The 18571-nt window shown below is 31.1% G+C and overlaps 3 protein-coding genes across 8 annotated transcripts; 2 read left to right on the top strand and 1 right to left on the bottom strand.

Moving 5' to 3' along the window:
* Positions 1-5659: 5659 nt before the first annotated feature.
* On the bottom strand, positions 5660-12436 carry LOC121119714 (uncharacterized). 6 transcript variants are annotated; one of them, XR_011780632.1, is made up of 13 exons: positions 12157-12436; positions 12028-12106; positions 11788-11937; positions 11539-11730; positions 11357-11476; positions 9997-10099; positions 9047-9147; positions 8786-8980; positions 8067-8325; positions 7878-8001; positions 7618-7814; positions 7052-7567; positions 5660-6331 (listed from the first exon to the last, which is right to left on the bottom strand). XR_011780632.1 is itself a non-coding variant. In XM_040714472.2 (13 exons), the coding sequence occupies exons 2-13, from the start codon at positions 12044-12046 to the stop codon at positions 7270-7272; spliced, it is 1833 nt and encodes a 610-aa protein (XP_040570406.1). In that variant the 5' UTR covers positions 12047-12106; positions 12157-12288; the 3' UTR covers positions 5660-7269. The 6 variants fall into 6 exon arrangements, 4 of the variants coding, with proteins under 4 accessions (XP_040570406.1, XP_071745338.1, XP_071745340.1 ...); XR_011780633.1 differs by having other exon boundaries at positions 12028-12097; positions 12157-12296; XM_040714472.2 differs by adding an exon at positions 10368-10442 and having other exon boundaries at positions 5660-7567; positions 12157-12288.
* Positions 12437-14832: 2396 nt separating this feature from the next.
* Positions 14833-16621, top strand: LOC121119801 (protein SHQ1 homolog). Its single transcript, XM_040714598.2, is given in 4 exon segments — positions 14833-15073; positions 15136-15169; positions 15171-15780; positions 15836-16621. Coding segments are annotated over 4 exon segments (1446 nt in total). The 5' UTR covers positions 14833-14930; the 3' UTR covers positions 16495-16621.
* On the top strand, positions 16594-18240 carry Dus1 (Dihydrouridine synthase 1). Its single transcript, XM_040714599.2, has one exon. It carries the CDS (start codon positions 16594-16596, stop codon positions 18019-18021), a length of 1428 nt encoding a protein of 475 aa, XP_040570533.1. The 3' UTR covers positions 18022-18240.
* The last annotated feature ends 331 nt before the right edge of the window (positions 18241-18571 follow it).

Raw genomic sequence — 18571 nt, 5'->3', positions numbered from 1 at the left:
ATAAAAAATAAATGATATTTTTGGTTTAAGGTCAACTGAAAAAAATTATATGGAAAAGCTTTAGATCCAACTAAATTACTGCGTAGTGATACACATAGTGTACATGCGATGTAATGCCCAGCAGTACTTATTTGCAGAAAGCACGGCGCAAGTATTCCGGTAACACTCCATAGGATTTGAAACGATAATTATGACCGAAAACACTATGGAATGTAAAAAATGCAAGCTGAAAACAAAGTGTATATTTTTAAAAAATGATGCCACCAAATAATTGGAATTTTTGGACAGAAATTTTACTTCCTCTTAGTGTTTGAAATTTGAGATCATGCCAGGTTTTGATTGGATAGGAGGCGTCATAGTGGCGATTTTTGTACATCAAATAGCCCCTACTATGACTAGTGCTCCCAATTGATGAAAACTTCTGACACCCCACTGGGATACGTACTTTGAATATAGCCACTAATGAATCAATATTATTCAGTTATATTTCAGGACCGATCTAATAGACTGGGCTGGACCGAATATCAAGAGGAAACCCTTATACCTCTCCTAAAACTGACATTTTATGTATCCCGCCCCTCATAGACATGGGCCTGCATGGAATAGTTTTAGACTCTATTTAATTACTTACGTATTGGAGAGATTCCATCCACAATATTAGAATTAATAAAGTTTTGAACTTTTTGCCCCGGACAAAACTCACTCTCTAGAAAAAAATTTAAAAAACAATTGTAGAATTAGTACAATCAAAAATTTTATAGAAAATTTAAGAAGGACTTGCCGCATTCAACGAAAAAGAAAATGACTGATATAATAGAAAAGACTAAATATCTAGACATGTTATTCATAAACATTCTGTTAGTACAATGTATTTCATGAAACAGTTTGATTGTGAATAAACAATTTTGCATTGAGGCTTTATTTCAAAAAAGAATGTTTTGATAGCCTAGGAGATATTTGTATATTTTGTTAATTTTTCATAGTTTCCTATCAATCAAAAAACAAACAAAAGACAACTGAGTGTATAAAAAGTATAAATAATGGCTTTAATTCATTCCAGAAATTTAGAAACTTCAGTTTTTGATAGGGATTGGGAATTGTTTACATTTTTGAAACAATTTATAGAATGTAATACGTATTGAATACATAATTGGAACAAATAAATTTGACTAATATTTTCGAAGGGATTTTTGTAAAAAAAAAAATTGTTATCGGTATTTAGACACTGTTTCAGCACTTTTTACTGTTATGAGATTATTTTATATCAGTTTTTATAAATAAAAAACATAGTCATGCGGATATGAATTGCCACTCCTCATATTTTGTTTTTTGCTTTTCCTTTAATATTTTAATATTCCACGTTATATATTGGGCCGGAATAATTAATGCTTATCAAAAAAAATTCTAAATGATGTTTTTAGATAGCTTTTTGTCAAGATTTATTAGCTTATTTAGATAGTAGTAATTGGTCAATTCTTGATATTTGTTGTATTTTTCAGGCTTGTAAGCGTTCCGCTATTTTGTCGTTCCGTCCATTTTTTTTTCTCCGTTCTGTGTTCGGCCATTATTTCCGTTCCGTTCCTCGTTTTGTTCAACATTCCAACAATAAGGTAGTACCATATACATACACTATACGATAGCAAATAATGAATTCGCCTTTGATAGTATCAGGGAAGCTGCATTTGAGAACTAGGTTTCAAGACTTTTTTAACACAATAATTCAGTGAATATTAGGGTTCAAATGAGCTAGAACTGAAAAAAAATCGGCTCATTCATGGTCGAGTGGAGCCCAAAAGGCAAAGTATAGCCGATTGGATTGGTACCTAGTAAAGCACAAGACAAGAAAAACTGGATCGTGGACTAGTTGAAAAGCTTCTGGAACTACTACTACCTCACCTATGTGGGCAATTAGGTTCCGTTGGTCAACCAGACTAAGTTCCCAGCCTCTGCAATTATGCTGGGAATCGTTGTATCAGACAGGAAGAGGATACGTATTGGTAACTAAAAGGCCTGAAAATTGGAGTGAAGGAGTACCAGGTTTTTGTCAAGATAATGGTCATGCCCTGGGTGAAGTCAAACTATCCACAGGGAAATAATGTATTCCAGCAGGACTGTATAGCGGCACTTGAAGCACAAAAGAGCAGAATTTATTATTTTTAGTGGCTCATTTGCTTACATTCACGGCCAAAATAATGAGCCTCGGCGTCATGATTCAGAATTATTGTACTGTTCATGTTCATATGTTCGAGTTAAAGTAGCGTACTAGAAACTTTCTTGTTCGATAAGAGCCTTCAAAAAGTGCTCCCTTAGCCCCCAGCCTATGAGCCACTGCCACAGAATAGGTCTCCCAAACGTTCTTCTTTGCTTTACCAGCCCTTGAAATTATATTCAAAAAACTGAAAATATATATATTACTTAGATTTCTTTAATTTTTTGTAAGTACTATGGGAACAGAACGCTAAAATCTCATTGTTACCGTTCTAGGTTTAAAAAAAATCCATTCCGTTGATTGAATGCCGTTCAAGTTTGCACTACGTTCACAAGCTTTTACCCGAAAATAAATAAATTTCAAAAATTAAGCCTGAATTGGTTCTTAATACTTATCATTATGTCGCCAATTATCGACGAATTGGTATCTTAACAAAAGATCTTATATTGAGGCACTTGCCTCTCGAGATATTACTGTATCTTTGATCCTTCCCTTTCCAATAGCGGATGTTCATTGTTGCATACTTAATATTTAAATCTACTACTGCCTTTCTATGCCGAACTGTCAATCCAAATCTGTTTCCATACATTTATTTCTCTATGGTTAAAACCAGTGGTCAGGAAAAAGGGGTAAATTATCCCAAATGAGACAATATACATATAAATTTTTGGGGGTAATGGAGTAATACTTCCTAGTGTTAAATGAAACAAATAAATAAATAACATGTCACTGCAGGGGCGCATGTAGGATGTGGGCTCAAGGGCTGTAAAACCTCCAAGAAAAATATTTGAAATATGATTTTTGCAATTAATTTCCAAAAAATTTAAATATTTGTCAATATCTATGGCTTTTTCCCAAAAAATTTAATAATAGAAAATTTTTTCTAAAAACTTAATTTATCAAATTTTATTTCCAAAATATTTAATTTTTCAAATTTTATTCCGAAAAAATAATTTTCTGTGAATAACAATGGATTTTTGAAAAAAGATTTCCAATAAATTTAATAATATTTAGAATTGATAGTTTATGGATTTTTTTTTTAAGCCAAAAACCAAGCCTAAAAAATAATCACATATATATATATAATACTGGGGACGCCCCTACACTAGTTTGTTGTAAATTAATTTTACTATAATTTCTTTTGGGGTAACGCTAAAATAAGTTAACTGACCTCTCATTTAAATACTGACATAAGAATATATATTTGAAATTAAAAAGATTGACAACTGTTTGTTGAAATGTCAAATAGGTCCATAATATTTTCCTTGAGATAAGACACAATTCAAGAACTGGTGACCATATACTATTAAGCAGTAATAGAATGATTCTATTATCTTTGAAAAGTTATAGATATTACAATGTTTCAATCAATTATAAACGGCAAATTTTGGCTCTTAACACCAAAAATAAGGAAATTTTTATGCCTCAATTTTTTTAAATACCCGATTTAGCCGGACTTTACTCATCTTAAATGAGATTATAACTACTTTTACACAATGGATATGTTCTTTTGATTGTATTAAGTTACAATAGACCCCATAAGTTATAATCTATTACTCCAAAAGTTCCACTATTCTTGGAATATTTAAATTCGGTAAAGTTGAATTTATATTGAATTTTCACTTTTTTTTTTCAACTTAAAGAATAAATGATAGGAAGAAAGGTTTAATTCAACAAAAATTGAGACAAGAGTTATTATACCCTCATTCGGAAAAGTATAAATATGGCATATAAACTTGTAAATTTCACGGTAAGTATCTGAAGAAATTCACGAAAATCTTGAAATTTTTTAGAAATAGAATAAAAAAGTCAAAGACCTAAAATTGATCGAATTCACTCATCCTTCCGTGTAAGAATTCTTTATAATTTGATACAGATTTTCACTCAAGGATTTGTTGATATATCAACCAGTTTTCAAATATTTTTTTAAAACTCATCTGAGTTGAAAATACCGTTCTCGTCCTATATGGCATTTGTGGGTAAAAAAATGGCAAAAACAAGCTTTAAAACTAGAGATTTTGAATTAATTTATACAGAAATAGATTTACCATTGAATTTAGGATTAATAGTTGTCACAATTTTTTTTTTTTTTTTTTTTTTTTTTTTTTTCATATTAGACACGTAAAGGTACTCCAGATCTGGAAGTGTGACAATATCTATCAAACATTTAGATATACTATACACACGCATGGTATTTTTGTAGAGAAATGACAGTTTAACGATTTTAAAAGGAAAAAAAGGTTTGTGCGTGCGCTCTTTCATTCTTTTTGTTTATTTTTTGAATAGGTCGTCGAAGTGTAAACATCTCACACTGAGAGAAGAATTTCCGCTTACCTTAGATGTGTGTATTAAAAAAAAAAGCGTAATAAAACAATATTATAAGAGTTTGTAATGAAAAAAAGAGGGCGAGGAGAAGGCAAGGGCGAGACAAGTGGTAGACCTGAAGTTATACCGTTATTAATATCAGCTGCTTTTTATAGGATTTTGTGGGAAGAAAATAAATTACTTCCATAAAGAGGAGAACCTTCTTTATTTAAAATAGCATTAATGCAAGAAAATTATAATGATCTTATTAAAACACATACATTTTTATTTTATTATTCATTTTTTGACAGCTTCTGATATGATGTCAATTTTGATCATTGAGTTTAAGGATTGTGGTAAGGTTAGATCCTTTAATAGCTTAATTGCGTGCCAACTTGTCCGATAAATATAATTTATTTGTAGTCATGAACTCCTTTGTCCTATCAGTCTTTAGTAGAAATTTTGTTTGATAATTAGCTTGCTAAGTATCAAATGGTTTCAAAATACTATAAATGTCATTATTGACATTTTTTATTTCTTCAGTCTTTATACTTAGCTGTTTAAAAGATATTTATTTTTACAGTAATATATTTTTCTTCGTACACCAAAATCATTTTAATAATAAAATACCTTTCAAAAATATTTTTTCTATTATTTTAGACATGTACGTTTTAAATCTTTAAAAAACGTATTTTTTACAAAACTTCGAAGTGAGATAGAGCTTTCCAAATGATGCACAATTTTAGCTCTTTTACTATTCTCGCAATTTGTATAGAATTTACAAAAACTTTTATACCTCTCGTTTATGTAGCTCAATAAAATACTTGGACCAACGTTCGGAACAGGGATCAGGGAATAGAAGCAAAAACATGTATATTTTTGTGTTAGGTAGTTAACGCAGTGATACAGTATATATTTTTTTCTATTGATGATATTTATGGCTATTTTCTCCTAATCAGACTTCTGAACAGTGATTGGTTGAATTATAATTACCTTCTCATAAACTGTGGACAGTTTACGATAGTAATTGAATAATAATTCTATATTTTGAAAGAACTACAAAGTGTCAACTGTTTTTGGGCTTGCTTTCTATTTCTTTTAGAATGCAAGGTTGTGTAATACAATAAAGGTTATTGAAGTGAAATGTCAGGAATTAAATTAGTGATTTATTTACGTATATTGTATAGCTAATATAAAAAAAGATGAACACAGTTTGATGAAAAGGTCAAAAACGAGTACAATTAAACCTATTAAATCAACTAAATTAAACTCCTTTAAAAGTTTAAAAAAAAAAAACTATAAATGAAATAAATATATTTTAACATTTACATTTTTAAACAAAAGAAAAGAGGAAATAAGTTGCTGACCAGAATTTAAAAAAAAAACACAATAATCCTAATTAATACAAGTGTAAAAGTGAATAATTAATTAATTATAAAAATATGACGAGACATGATTGTCCAACTGATTGTTAAAAAAAACAGGAAAAACATAACTGAGTATACAGCTATGCAAAAGATATGCAATTCATTCTTTGTAGAAATACAGGATATACAAGAGAAAATGCAAAATATGTACTTTCCTAACCCCTATCAAATTAATAATAATTATCTTTAATACAGAGTATTCAAAGTAAGGATGTAACAGTCCCAAAATTTTGACGTCCCATTCAATCCTACACCTTAAGTACGCGTCCAAATTGGACGTAAAAGTCGACCCATGGAACAATTTTTGCTAAATGACTTCATCATTAATCAATTTCATCCTGGACCGTCTAGGATCCAATATTTATCAGATTAATAAATACTTCAATTTTGCCTAATTAAAAATAATGGCAAACAATTCTTGTTAATGAAAAATGGCTTAAGTTTTACTAAACCAGAGTAAATACTCAATATCCGTTACCTATCAAAAAATATCATAAACCGTCAACTAAAAACATAATATTCAAGGATAAAAGAAACTTATGTCGAAGTGATACGCTCGATTCTTTAATAATCATCAGGGATTCTTATTACAATTTAAGATATGTTCATGAACGTTTCCAAAACGATGTTGAATATATTTTAAACGGGTTCAAAAAAAAATTGCATGCACACGAAGGATCAATCTACTTGATTCAAGTCCGCTAAGAATGCTGATGTATCTAATGATAATGGAAATCTTGTTATTATTTATTAGAAAAAGTAGAATAAGCGCATTCGCCGTGTAATAATTAACTCCTGTTAATTTGTATAATTTACTTATACAAGTTACAACTTGTACAACAGCGTTTTCAAATTCAACCATTTTAGATACCGTTTTCAAAAAAATATCCTTGCCGTAAAGCAGAACGTCATCTTACCGTGGATGCAGGACCAAAAGGGATCAATCTTTAGCATTTTCGTCATAAAATGTTTCCGTGTGGACGGAGCCTCAAATATAGAAATATTTCATTTATAATAGACGGTATTATGATAGTTTTCGATAAGTAAATGTAATTGAATAATTAAATTATTGAACTGAAGTAATTTGCAATAATATCCGTGAAAATGATACTTTGTAGAGGACGCGTTAGAATTTGGGACGTTTTTCATTGACCAATAACAAGATCTGTACTGGACTGAACGGGACCGATTTTAAGTCCCATACTAAGGACCGATACATCCCTAATTCCAAGTGTTCAATATTGTGCAGGATTTATCATTTAACTAATTAAAGTAATGTGGTAGAAAAAGTCAAATAAACAAAAAAGTAATATAGTTTAAAGCTAATATTTATATAGATGAAGGCATCTCATTGATAATGCACTTAAGAACTGAAGCAGCCATTAGAGCAGCATACTGCTTCCATTGATGGGATTTGCTAGATCCGTCTTGATAATCACACATTCCACGAATTAACATATATTGGTCTTTACGATTCCCAAAAATGGATTCAACGACGGCATCCACTTCGGAATCATATGCCAGAATTCCATTTTGATTGGCAAACAACTGCCTCAACTGATCATTATGTGCTACTTTTCTACCAGCTGCAATTGGGCCTAAATGAACAACAGGCTCCCCGTTTGATCTATAAATAATTAGTTACGTAATTATATCAAATGAAATAAAATATAATACCGTGGATCTTCTTCGTTGTTGAGAGGCACTGGATGTCCGACTTCAATTAGATTCCCTTCTCCCACAGACATATACAACTTATCTGTTTCTGGATCAGGACGCTGCCAGCCACCATCACTTTTTTCCTTGTCTCCAAGCTCCAACATGGCAGACTTAAAAGCTGATTTCCAATCAGCTTCGTTATAATTGCTAGACCACTAATATAAATTGGACACGTTAGATATATTGATTTTAAGAGATTATTATCACACTAATTATACCTTATCCTGAAGTTTCTGAGCAATGGATTGAAGTCCTAAGGATAGAGGACACCAAGAGCGACTCTCAAATTTGGCAGAGCCATCATTACTTAATTGAACGTCTTGGCAGTATTCATAAATGAACCTAATTAAATAATATTATAAACAAACGATCAAAAAATTATAATTTGAATATTTTTTTAGCTATACTTCTTATCTGAACCAATACTTGGACAAGACACAACCACATCTCCCAATCGAACATGCTTTGAGAAATCTGTATAATGAGGAACAGCTCCACCAACTCCAACGATAAATACGTGTTCCACACCTTGAAACGTGCCAAGAAGACGAGTAGTAATACTTCCCGTTACAATGAGAGCATCCCGGGAATTTCCCGTAATTGGTAATTTTGTACTAACAACACGATGGTCTCCAATATCACCAAGAGTGTAGACATTTGCTTCTCCTATTTAATTAATTGAATGTTTGAATAAATTTGAAAAATATAACAAATTAATATGGAAAAAAAAGGATTAACAAAAGAAACATTTTCTATAAGGGACTTACCATTCTAAGATGAATTTTTAAAAAAATATTAATCTAATTTGTCAATGTATCATTATTAATTTAGGTTCAGATTAAATAAAATTTTAAGAAATTGAAGGGATTTATATTAGATTAATATTTTTTTTAAAACTATAATGACGAAACTTCATGAAGAGAGTAAAATGTTACAGGAATGATAGCTACTACACATTTTTTGCACGCAAAACATCATAGGACAGAGGTAAAGAAAAAAACTCAAAGGAATAAAACCTAACAAAAAAACAAAAAATAAAAACAAAAAAATTATTAAAATAAAATAAAAAATGACAGTAGTGTAAATTTTGTTAAGAAAAAAAAAACTCCGCGGTACGATGTCATACCTACGGTAGCATATCGCATAAATGTTTGCTTATTGGTCATAACTGCATCCACTGCCATTTTTTCATGGTATTGAGAAGTTATAATAGCTATAGACGGATTAACGGATCGCTCTTGACCTCGAGGCATTTGTTTGACTACAGTGACTTGATCTTCATTTTGATGTACTCGGCGATATGCAGAAGCACCAGAATCAGCTAGGGTTATCGAAGAGAAAAAATGTACTCACACCAATATAATTACATTGAAATCGAGATTATTACCTTCTTCTCCTGTGACAAATGTACCAACTGACTTAATTAATTGTGCAGAAACCAGTTCAGAAATCAAATAGCGAATAGTAGTGGTTTCCGTTTTAAAGCGTCTAATAGGACAAAATGTATTTTTAGATACATGAATCTCATATACATTCAAGGTTAATAGAAATACAAAGTTATGCCTTCATGTAATCGGGCTTACTATCATTTTCAATTTGATGTACCGTATCGACTGCTGGGTAAGACAGACAGATATGACGTCATAAAGTATAACAGCGGTACTCTAAAAGTAGCCTCAAGGAAGTAACACTCTTTAACCAGTAATACTCTGTGACGTCACTATTAAAAATGGTGGTGAAAGTCAAACATCAGTGGGAAAAGCGTGATGATATAATCTTGTATTTCTATTAACCTTGACATATATTATACAGGTTTCGCCACATGTTTTATGATAGGTATGTTTATTTTAGTACGACTTTATAGAGCGTTTTCACACAACGTCAACAATGTTGACGTCGGCCATTTCGGAGGCCTAAACAACCAAGATTTATAACGATGAAAGTCTTTTCCTCATTTTCCCATTTTATCTATCCAAAAAAGCTTAAAACGTGGATTAAGTAAAATAGTGAACTATTGGATATTAAAATGGGGGCCAACGAATAAAGGGACTTAAACCTTACTATCTATCCAAAATTTTAACCCTCTATTGTCTAGTTTTATTTTATATCTGGCCCTAATATATACTAAAAATGTTATTACATTGTTATAAAATCTTATTTACACATTGTAGATAGAAATTAACTATTACAATGGAAAAAATAATATATGTTTATCTAGTTATCCTGCTTTTCCCGTCCCTTATCGATTTAAAAAAATTGTACAAATCTCTAGATGAGTCATTCGTGATTGAAATTACACTACAACATATGGCGATCTCTGTAGCGCTTAATGTTTACCTGGTAATATCATTTATTGTCAAAGAATTGGGATAGGACTCTTCAATGACCTTTAAAACATTTTCTTTTTTCAATTCCTTTTCTTTCAACTTCTCTTCCGGAGCTAAAATGATCGAAACGAATTATGTAGCATAAAGTCATAGACTCTTATGTGTTAGTTATTAAGTATCTGCAAACAACATTAGTCAACGCCGATCTTTCAAGTAAGGTGAGCTTACATTATTTAATCCAAAAACAACCCTTGATTAATAGTATGTAGATAATGACATATTAAATCATTAATGGAGACAAAATATCAAATCAAACGCATTATGAAGAATATTCTAAGTGACACACATTAAAAAAATACATTTCATCCGCAAAATATAAACCTTTTCTCTCAGTAAACTTCAAGGAATTAGAAACAAAAAGAGTATTGAGATCCACTAGAATTTTGCCTCTTTTAGCTAAATAGCAATGTGAAATTTGGATTAAAGTCAATAACAATATGTTTGATAACGATCACTATGTAACAGCATTTTTGCCTATGGCCTGAAACTCACATTGATTACTCTAATTTAAGCCATAGAACCATAGGAAGAGTTTGAACTATATACTAGGAAAAGGGGGGGCCAAGATTTGTTTCGGGGGTTGTATTTATCCTTAGAATATATAATATATATGTTATTATAAAAAAATCACCCCCAGGCCTCCCGAAATGCGTAGAATACTAAAATGAACACTTAAACATTCAACAAAGTTGTATTTCATTTCGGAACTTAATTTAACGCAACCTTTTATTGCTTATTGACTTAATATTCAAAAAGAAAATTAATAACTTAATTGAAAAAAAAAAAATTTAAAACGAAATTCTATAAGGGAAATTTTTTAATCATGTAATATAAGGTATATTCTTTAAATTCAGCTTTGATATAAAGCATTTGAAAAAAATAATAGCTTCCAAATAAGATCCATCATTTTACTACATTTTTTATTGATTAGACATATTTTTAGGAATTTTAATCGAGATAAAATGAAATAATACTTGACCTATTTTAAGTAGTTAAGTATTATATCAAAATTAAATCTTGCAAATGAAGTTATTTTTCTTATGAATAGTTGTTCACTTTGATTTTTAACTGTGTGTCTCTTTCACGTCAAAATATGGCTCTGAATCGTGATAATCCCCCCTCAAAAATTTATTTTTTAAAGGCTCTAAAGGTTTAAAAAAATGTTTGTAAAAGATTTTAATGGTCATTTTCGTGTTCTACGTCTTAAATAACAGTATAATAATATGGGTACCAGACCACAGTCTAAAATACTGCTAAATAATGTAATAATATAAATGAAACGAAAATATGAGAATGAATAAGAATCTTACTAGGTTGATTGGGTAATTGATCCATTTCCTTCTCTTGAGTCATTTCAACTTCAATTTGTAGGATGGAACTAAAATGATTCTGCATTAATTTCATAATCTTTTTAATAAAGCCAACGTAGTCTATAAAGGAAAAGAAAAGAGCGATGATTGGACTGAAGTGAAATAGTGAATAAATCAAGTACCTCTAGGAAAATCTACTGGACTGACTAGACGTTTGAAAAACTCTTGAGCATTCCCCGTTCGTTTCTTTTCAGGGAGTTGATTATTGAACCAAAAACTTAGTACTCGTTTTTCCTGTGTGTATTTGTTCGTAGCTGCATTTCGAAGGAAGACTCGAAACTCTAAGAATAAATGTCGGGACGTCTCATTGCAGGCTTTTACAGATAAGATTGGTTAATTAAGTGATTGAGAGCTGATTGGATGATTAATACCTGAATCAATTTGCTTGTTCACAATAATCCCGGCATTTTCTCCTCCAGCAACGTGAACTTTTCCATTGTTGTTAGCCAAAACACTTTTCCGCTCCATGAGGATTGTAGTGGACTTGGCTGTCTTTTTCTTTGGAGTCATCACAATTCGTTCTAAGCATTTGAATTATGATAAATTGAAACATGATTAATAAGTGAATAGTTAATATTACTAAAGTTATGACAATTTTGAATTTATTCTACCTTCTGTAACCGATGCCATATTTAGCGGTTGATCTGGGAAATATATTTATACACACACCATACAAAGGACCTAAAAGATCTAAGTTTGATATATAAGAAATATTAAGGTAATGCTTTAATTAATACTACCTAATAATGAATTAGCCGCAAATCAAGGATGCGTTAAAAATAACTCCATTTATATATTATTGAATCTTGTGTTTTGATTCAATGAGTGACTCAAGGGGAAAAAGGAGGTGGCTGCTCCAGTGAAAAATGAAAGGAAAGCCACTCTTATGACGTCATAATGTTCTTACTTTGCGTCACTATGATTTTAATTATATTATTTGGTCTAATGACGTTCTGCAGGCTGAGTAGTACTGCTGGTGTAGTGCGTTCACTCAATAGTCGTTCATGATTTTTGAGTTGTATCACTTTAAAAAGATATATTAATAATATATGTAATGTTTTATAGGGCATTTTTACGTGACGTCAGCATGTTGGTTATTTTGGTGGCCTAAGCAACCAAGTTTCATAACGATGAAACCCCCTTTTCATTAATATTAAGGGAAATAGTGAACTATTGGATGTCAAAGTGGCACCAACAATTCAAAAAAAGCTTAAATATTACGGTCTTTCAAATTTGTATCCCTCTATTGCCAAGTTTTATTATATATCTGACACTAAAATGTATTCAAAATAGGTCATATTACAACCTTCATCAATCTTATTTCCCTGTAGTAGATAAAAATTTACAATAACAAGGGAAATAATAAAATATTTATCTCTAATTATGCTAATTTTCTTGTGCCTAATTGATCAAAAAAAATATTTGTACAAATCTAGCCATTTTAGTACATACTACTTAGATATAATTCAAACATCACTATTTATTATTAGCATAAAGGAGTATTCAATGCAGATGTACAAGTTACAACAAACAAAAGTAAATAAATGATTTTAAATGACAAATTTTATATCCATAGTTGTTAAGGAAAGAATCCAATAATTGAATATGTCATCGATTTTCCGTAATTACAAATTGAATAAGTATTTTAAGCGACATTAATACTATTAGAGGATCCAAGGGCCCCCGCACTGGATATATATTTTAAAAATTCAAAAATATACACTCAGAATAAGCAAAAATAAGCAAAATAAATAAAAAAAAAGGTCATTTCTTAATAAAATAAAACGTTCTTATTTAAGAAATATATTTATTTTTCTATTTAAAAAAAGGGACCCATAAATTTATCTAGAGATAGGGAACAAAAGACACAATATTTAAGTCAAGTCATCTGCTACAACATTTTCGAACAGAAAAAAAAAATTATTGCCTAGAGTAAGTGTTTCAATCTGGGAGTGCTACAGATATTACCCCTAACATTTTAACGTAGTCAATTACAAAAAATATATATTATATAAATCCAAATTAATTAATAACAGTCAGTGATGAAATGAAAAGGATATCTACACAATACTGTCTACTATAGGGTAGAGTGAAGATACATGTTACAAAAAATATATATATTTTTTTAAACTGTCGTAAGTTTCACAATTTAAAAGATTATTTAACCCCCGAGCAACATGACATAGGTAGTTAGTTACCTAAGACAAATAATTCCAAAGTATTTTTGATGTAGTGCAATAATTAATAGCCATTTGATGGTGTTTTTGAAACTAACCAAAAGTAAGATATTTGATACACCAGGAGGAGACATGGTACAGGGTAGGATTCTGGATTAGACATGTTACAACAACAGGAAACATGTTAAAACTGTCATTTGTTATATTCAAGCATTTATTTTACTTTTTATAACAGTTTGTCAGCATAAAGTAAATACTTATAATTACATATATAAGATAAACAAATAAAACATTTTCTGAAATAAAGCATAGTTAATAATAAAATTAAATTTTTTTTTTTACTACTTACTGTGATTGATAATTAAAGTGTAACATGAAATCACACGAAAAACAAAACATAATTGAAAGATACGCAAGTATCCTCCATAGTGTTGGAATCAGAATAAATGATGTGAATTGAATATTGAAACTAATAATATATTACATGCATGTTATTTAATTGAAAAACATGCTCGACTATGACATTTAAAAAAATAAAATTAAAGTCTCATGTTGTATAATAGAAATATATCTCAAAAAACAACTACCTAAAATGTTTACTTTTTGTTTTAAAAATTTCAATGTCGAATTTCTCTATAACTGTAAGCGTTAGGGAACCCGGGTTTTATTTTGATTTGATAAACAAAGAAAGACATTCAACTGTATAAGAACATTTGTAACTTTACATCCGTTACAAGTATCCTCACTCTCCCCTAATATTAATATTATTAATCAAGTAATCACAATTCATTACTCTTCGATCCCCCATCTCTTGCTCAATTATTTATTAAAGACTTGCGTTATATATTATATATTCATATTGTACATCCTTTGCGAAAAAAATGACTCGTAACTTTGATGGATAAAATGTTCGATCTAAAATTTACTTTTGGTCATTTTTTTGTTATTGACTTATAGAAAAATGTTGGTCCACTCCAGATATTAGTCGAACTCATTGGTATTGTATAGTTTAATTAATATTTAAATATTACTATTGGGCCATGCCTCCCGAAATTAAATCAAGTGGGGTATAATCGAAGTAAGTTATTATCATTTGTCTGTGGAGGGTGATCTAACTTATACATATTAATTAATTAGAATCATTATTTTTAAATGGGATTCAAACAGGGTAGAAAATAAGTTGCGTGATGTTTTGTATTATTTTATTCTGTATGAAAAATGACGTCACTACTATAAATAAATAAACAAAGAAATTGTCATTGAAGTAAACATATAACACGTTGGTTTGTTTTATTCTCGATTTATAAAAATTATGGGCATTACTAATTAGTATTGTAATGTTGACACCAAGATTTAATATCTCCCAGGATAAGGAGAGCCTCACGATTTCAATTTATGCTCCTTTTACTCATCTCTCCTCGACCACTATTCACATTGAAGGGGAGGACTTTCGTTTCTTCTCAACTCCTTATTACTTGAGGTAATTATAAGTTTAGTGCCCGTTTACTTAATATTGATAAATCAACCTTGTTTTATGATTAGACTACATCTTTCTGGGAATGTCATTGAGGATAAGGGGGTACTATGATGCAGACTCTAATTCTTTTATTGTTAGAGCCATCAAAGAAACCCCTGGAGAGGAATTTAAAGGTCTGGATAAAATCACAACACTTCTAACACCCTCACATCCAGATAGAAAAATAATTTCACTTGGAAATGGAATACAAGAAGTAGATCCACCCTCAGTGCCTGAAGAAGAAGATCCACTCTGTTGGTTCTACCCTCAGGAAATGCCCTCGGAAATAGAGAAAAATGATGGAGTTGCATTAAAAACAGTTGGCTATGGATTTGGTTTTGAATTCACAAAGGTCTACTCCAAACTTCCATTTTCTAACACATTATTGGACATTGTTGACGTTGATTTAAAATCGAATGAAGAAATTACTCTAGAGAGGTCGTGTAAAGAAAAGGAGGCATTTTCGGATGAACACTATTTGTCGGATTTATTTGATCCAACAGATGAGTTAAAACTATGTTACTCAGAAAATCCCTCAAATTGGTTAATGAATGGGAAAGCGTTTACAAAAGAGGAGGTTGAAAGAATGCTTTCCTTACCGAAAAGACATTATCTCATTGCTGAAAATAATTACCACGCTGTATATCTAGGTTTATTGGATATTTTGATGGGTAATTGTGTCAAACGATTGTATAATATTGTATTATTATATCTTACTTTTTTCAGCCTATTTTTATGATATGAGAATCACTGGAGGTGAACACTGCTCCGAATCAGCATGGGTAATTTCCAAGTTATGCGCAACACTTTCTTGTGTAGAAAAGTTTAACAAACTTAAAAAGTGTATGGCATCCTTTTTTCGTCGTTCCTTGACGTATCCTCTTTTCCGTAGTTATGAGCTTAGTGTTCTCGTTGTCGAAGACGTGTCTAAGATTTTGAAGAGAGAGGATCCAATAACTCCTATTGTGAAAATACTTCTCGATATTATTCCTATATTTAATGATTATGATGATCGCTATATATTCAATCAATTATACATTGAGCCCTATGCAACATGGATACAAAGTAGAACACCTCAAAATCTAAATTCTCTTGGTCATGCAATCGAAAAAACTTTAGAAAATTGGGATAAAGACTCTGTTGACTTAGAATTAACGGAGTTAGAAGAAGCTGCTGAACTTTGTTGTCGTGATGAGAAGAATGGTAAAGTGAATGACTTAATTGAAAATGTCAAAAAACTTGAACTCAATGCGACATTATCAGATAGTGATGATAATTCAGATAGTGATGGTGACTCAGAGACTGATACTTATTCTCGATCTTCTTCCTCGTATGAATCTGGCTCTACTTCTTCTTATGAAAGTAGTACATGTGAATCTGATTAAGCAATCGAATCATACTTCCTTTTTAACCTGACTTGAAACAAAACTTATCATAATAAATTTAGAATAACTATTATAATTATATTATAAACGAAAAATCTAATGTATTTCATTATTATATTTTTCCAGACAATGTCTAAAATAACTCCAAAACAGTTTTACAATGATATTTTAGGCAATCCCACATATATCCTAGCCCCAATGGTAGATGCCAGTGAGTTAGCCTGGAGATTGCTGGCCCGACGTTATGGTACACAGCTATGTTATACGCCCATGTGGCATAGTGGGGTATTTGTTCGTGATGAGCGATATAGAAGAGATGCCCTCCAGACTTGTCCCGAGGATAGACCTCTCATCGTTCAATTCTGTGCAAATGATCCTGAAACCTTTAGAAAAGCAGTTGAATTAGCTTTGAAAATGCTACCCAATGGCTTTGATGCTATTGACTTAAATTTGGGTTGTCCACAAATCATAGCCAAGAGAGGTCACTTTGGTTCTTTTTTACAAGACGAATGGGACTTGATCTCTAAGTTAATACATGCAGTTTCAGATAATTTTGATATTCCTATCACATGTAAAATACGGGTTTTTGAAAATGATACACCAAAGACCATCCAATATGCAAAAATGATGGCTGATGCTGGTTGTAAACTTTTGACTGTACATGGTCGTCATAGGGATCAAAAGGGTGCTCTTACTGGAGTGGCTAATTGGGAAATGGTGAAAGCTGTCGTTGATGCATTGGACATACCGGTTGTGTCTAATGGAAATGTGAGATATTTAGATGACGTAGAAGATTGCATTAAACAGACGGGCGCAAGAGGAGTTATGTCCGCCGAAGGACATCTAACGAACCCAGCTTTGTTTTCTGGGCTAAGCTTGCCTGTTTGGACAGTCGCTGAAGAATATTTTGATCTTGTGGATAAATATCCCTGTCCCTTGAGTTATGCAAGAGGTCACGTTTTCAAAATTTTCCATGCCATTCTGAAAATATCAGAAAACTTTGACGTAAGGGAGAAAATTGCTAGAGCATCATCTGTCCAGGACTTAAGAAATGGAGTTCAAATAATTAAAGAGCGGTTTTTAAAATTTCACGAGAATCCGAAAGAGAATCCTTGGCACGGAACAGATCATAAAGTGTTTCCATGGTTATGTCAACCCTATGTTCGACCATCACCAGAGGTTCACCTGCAGAAAATGAAGGAGTTAAATGAAAAGGCAAAAACGTCTAACAAAACAGACTTGAAAAGAGAATTCGGAAGTGAGGGAAGTGAGAATCAACTCTCAAAAAAGAAACTGAAACAACTAAAGCGAAATCCTAATAAAAAGTTTGTTCGTGAAAAGTCTTTTGAAAGAACAATTTGCATAACATGTCCAAATCCTAAGGGAACAAAATGTAATTATGAACTTTGTCGGAAGTGTTGTAGAGATAAGTGTGTTAATTGTATTTTAGACTGTAGTGGACATAAGGTATATATCAAGTCCACGAGGGAAAGGAAATGTGAAGAAGCTACGATAACGACTTCCTAGATTTTCATTCATCCCTTTATTTATGCAGTTATTTGCATAGAATAATTATATATACTCGTTTATTTTATTTGTTATAATTTTTTATTTATTGAAATCTCATTAATTTACTGAATATTATATATTTTATAAATAAATGTTCATTGTAATTTATTGAGCTTTATATTAAATTAAATTTGTGAAGGCATAATTAGGTAATATTTCTTCCTTTTTTATATTCTATTTGATGAGCCTGTACTTTTTATTTCTATATTTACTCTCTAAATCTATACACTGTATGGTTTGTGGGTTTCTAAAACCAAAACATTAATCGCAGATAACCAATGGGAAACTTTGTAGAACTTTTGGATTTAATCTATTGGGAGAAGAGAAGAAAGATATATCTCTCTAGTTTCTACCACTGCGTTGGCAGTGGGCATAAAGCCCCCCCGTCAAATTTTAAAAATCATTTGCATCCCATGCCCAAACTTAAACCAAATCTTCAGGTCTACTGAACATTTAACAAATGAAAAACCCTTTTGTTTGTTATTTTAAATGTAAATCAATTAATTAT

This window comes from Lepeophtheirus salmonis, chromosome 6 (genome assembly GCF_016086655.4).
Source record: "Lepeophtheirus salmonis chromosome 6, UVic_Lsal_1.4, whole genome shotgun sequence".
Taxonomy (NCBI): domain Eukaryota; kingdom Metazoa; phylum Arthropoda; class Copepoda; order Siphonostomatoida; family Caligidae; genus Lepeophtheirus; species Lepeophtheirus salmonis.
This window is presented reverse-complemented; position numbering and strand designations above follow the sequence as displayed.

Bases quoted from the DNA above. Each gene is read 5' to 3' on its own strand.
- LOC121119714 (XM_040714472.2), bottom strand. The intron at 8,002-8,066 runs GTATAGCTAAAA...TTATTTAATTAG, and splicing joins AGTATTGGTTCAGATAAGAA to GTTCATTTATGAATACTGCC. The intron at 7,815-7,877 runs GTATAATTAGTG...AATTTATATTAG, and splicing joins CTCAGAAACTTCAGGATAAG to TGGTCTAGCAATTATAACGA.
- Dus1 (XM_040714599.2), top strand. From the start codon at position 16,594: ATGTATTTCATTATTATATTTTTCCAGACAATGTCTAAAATAACTCCA.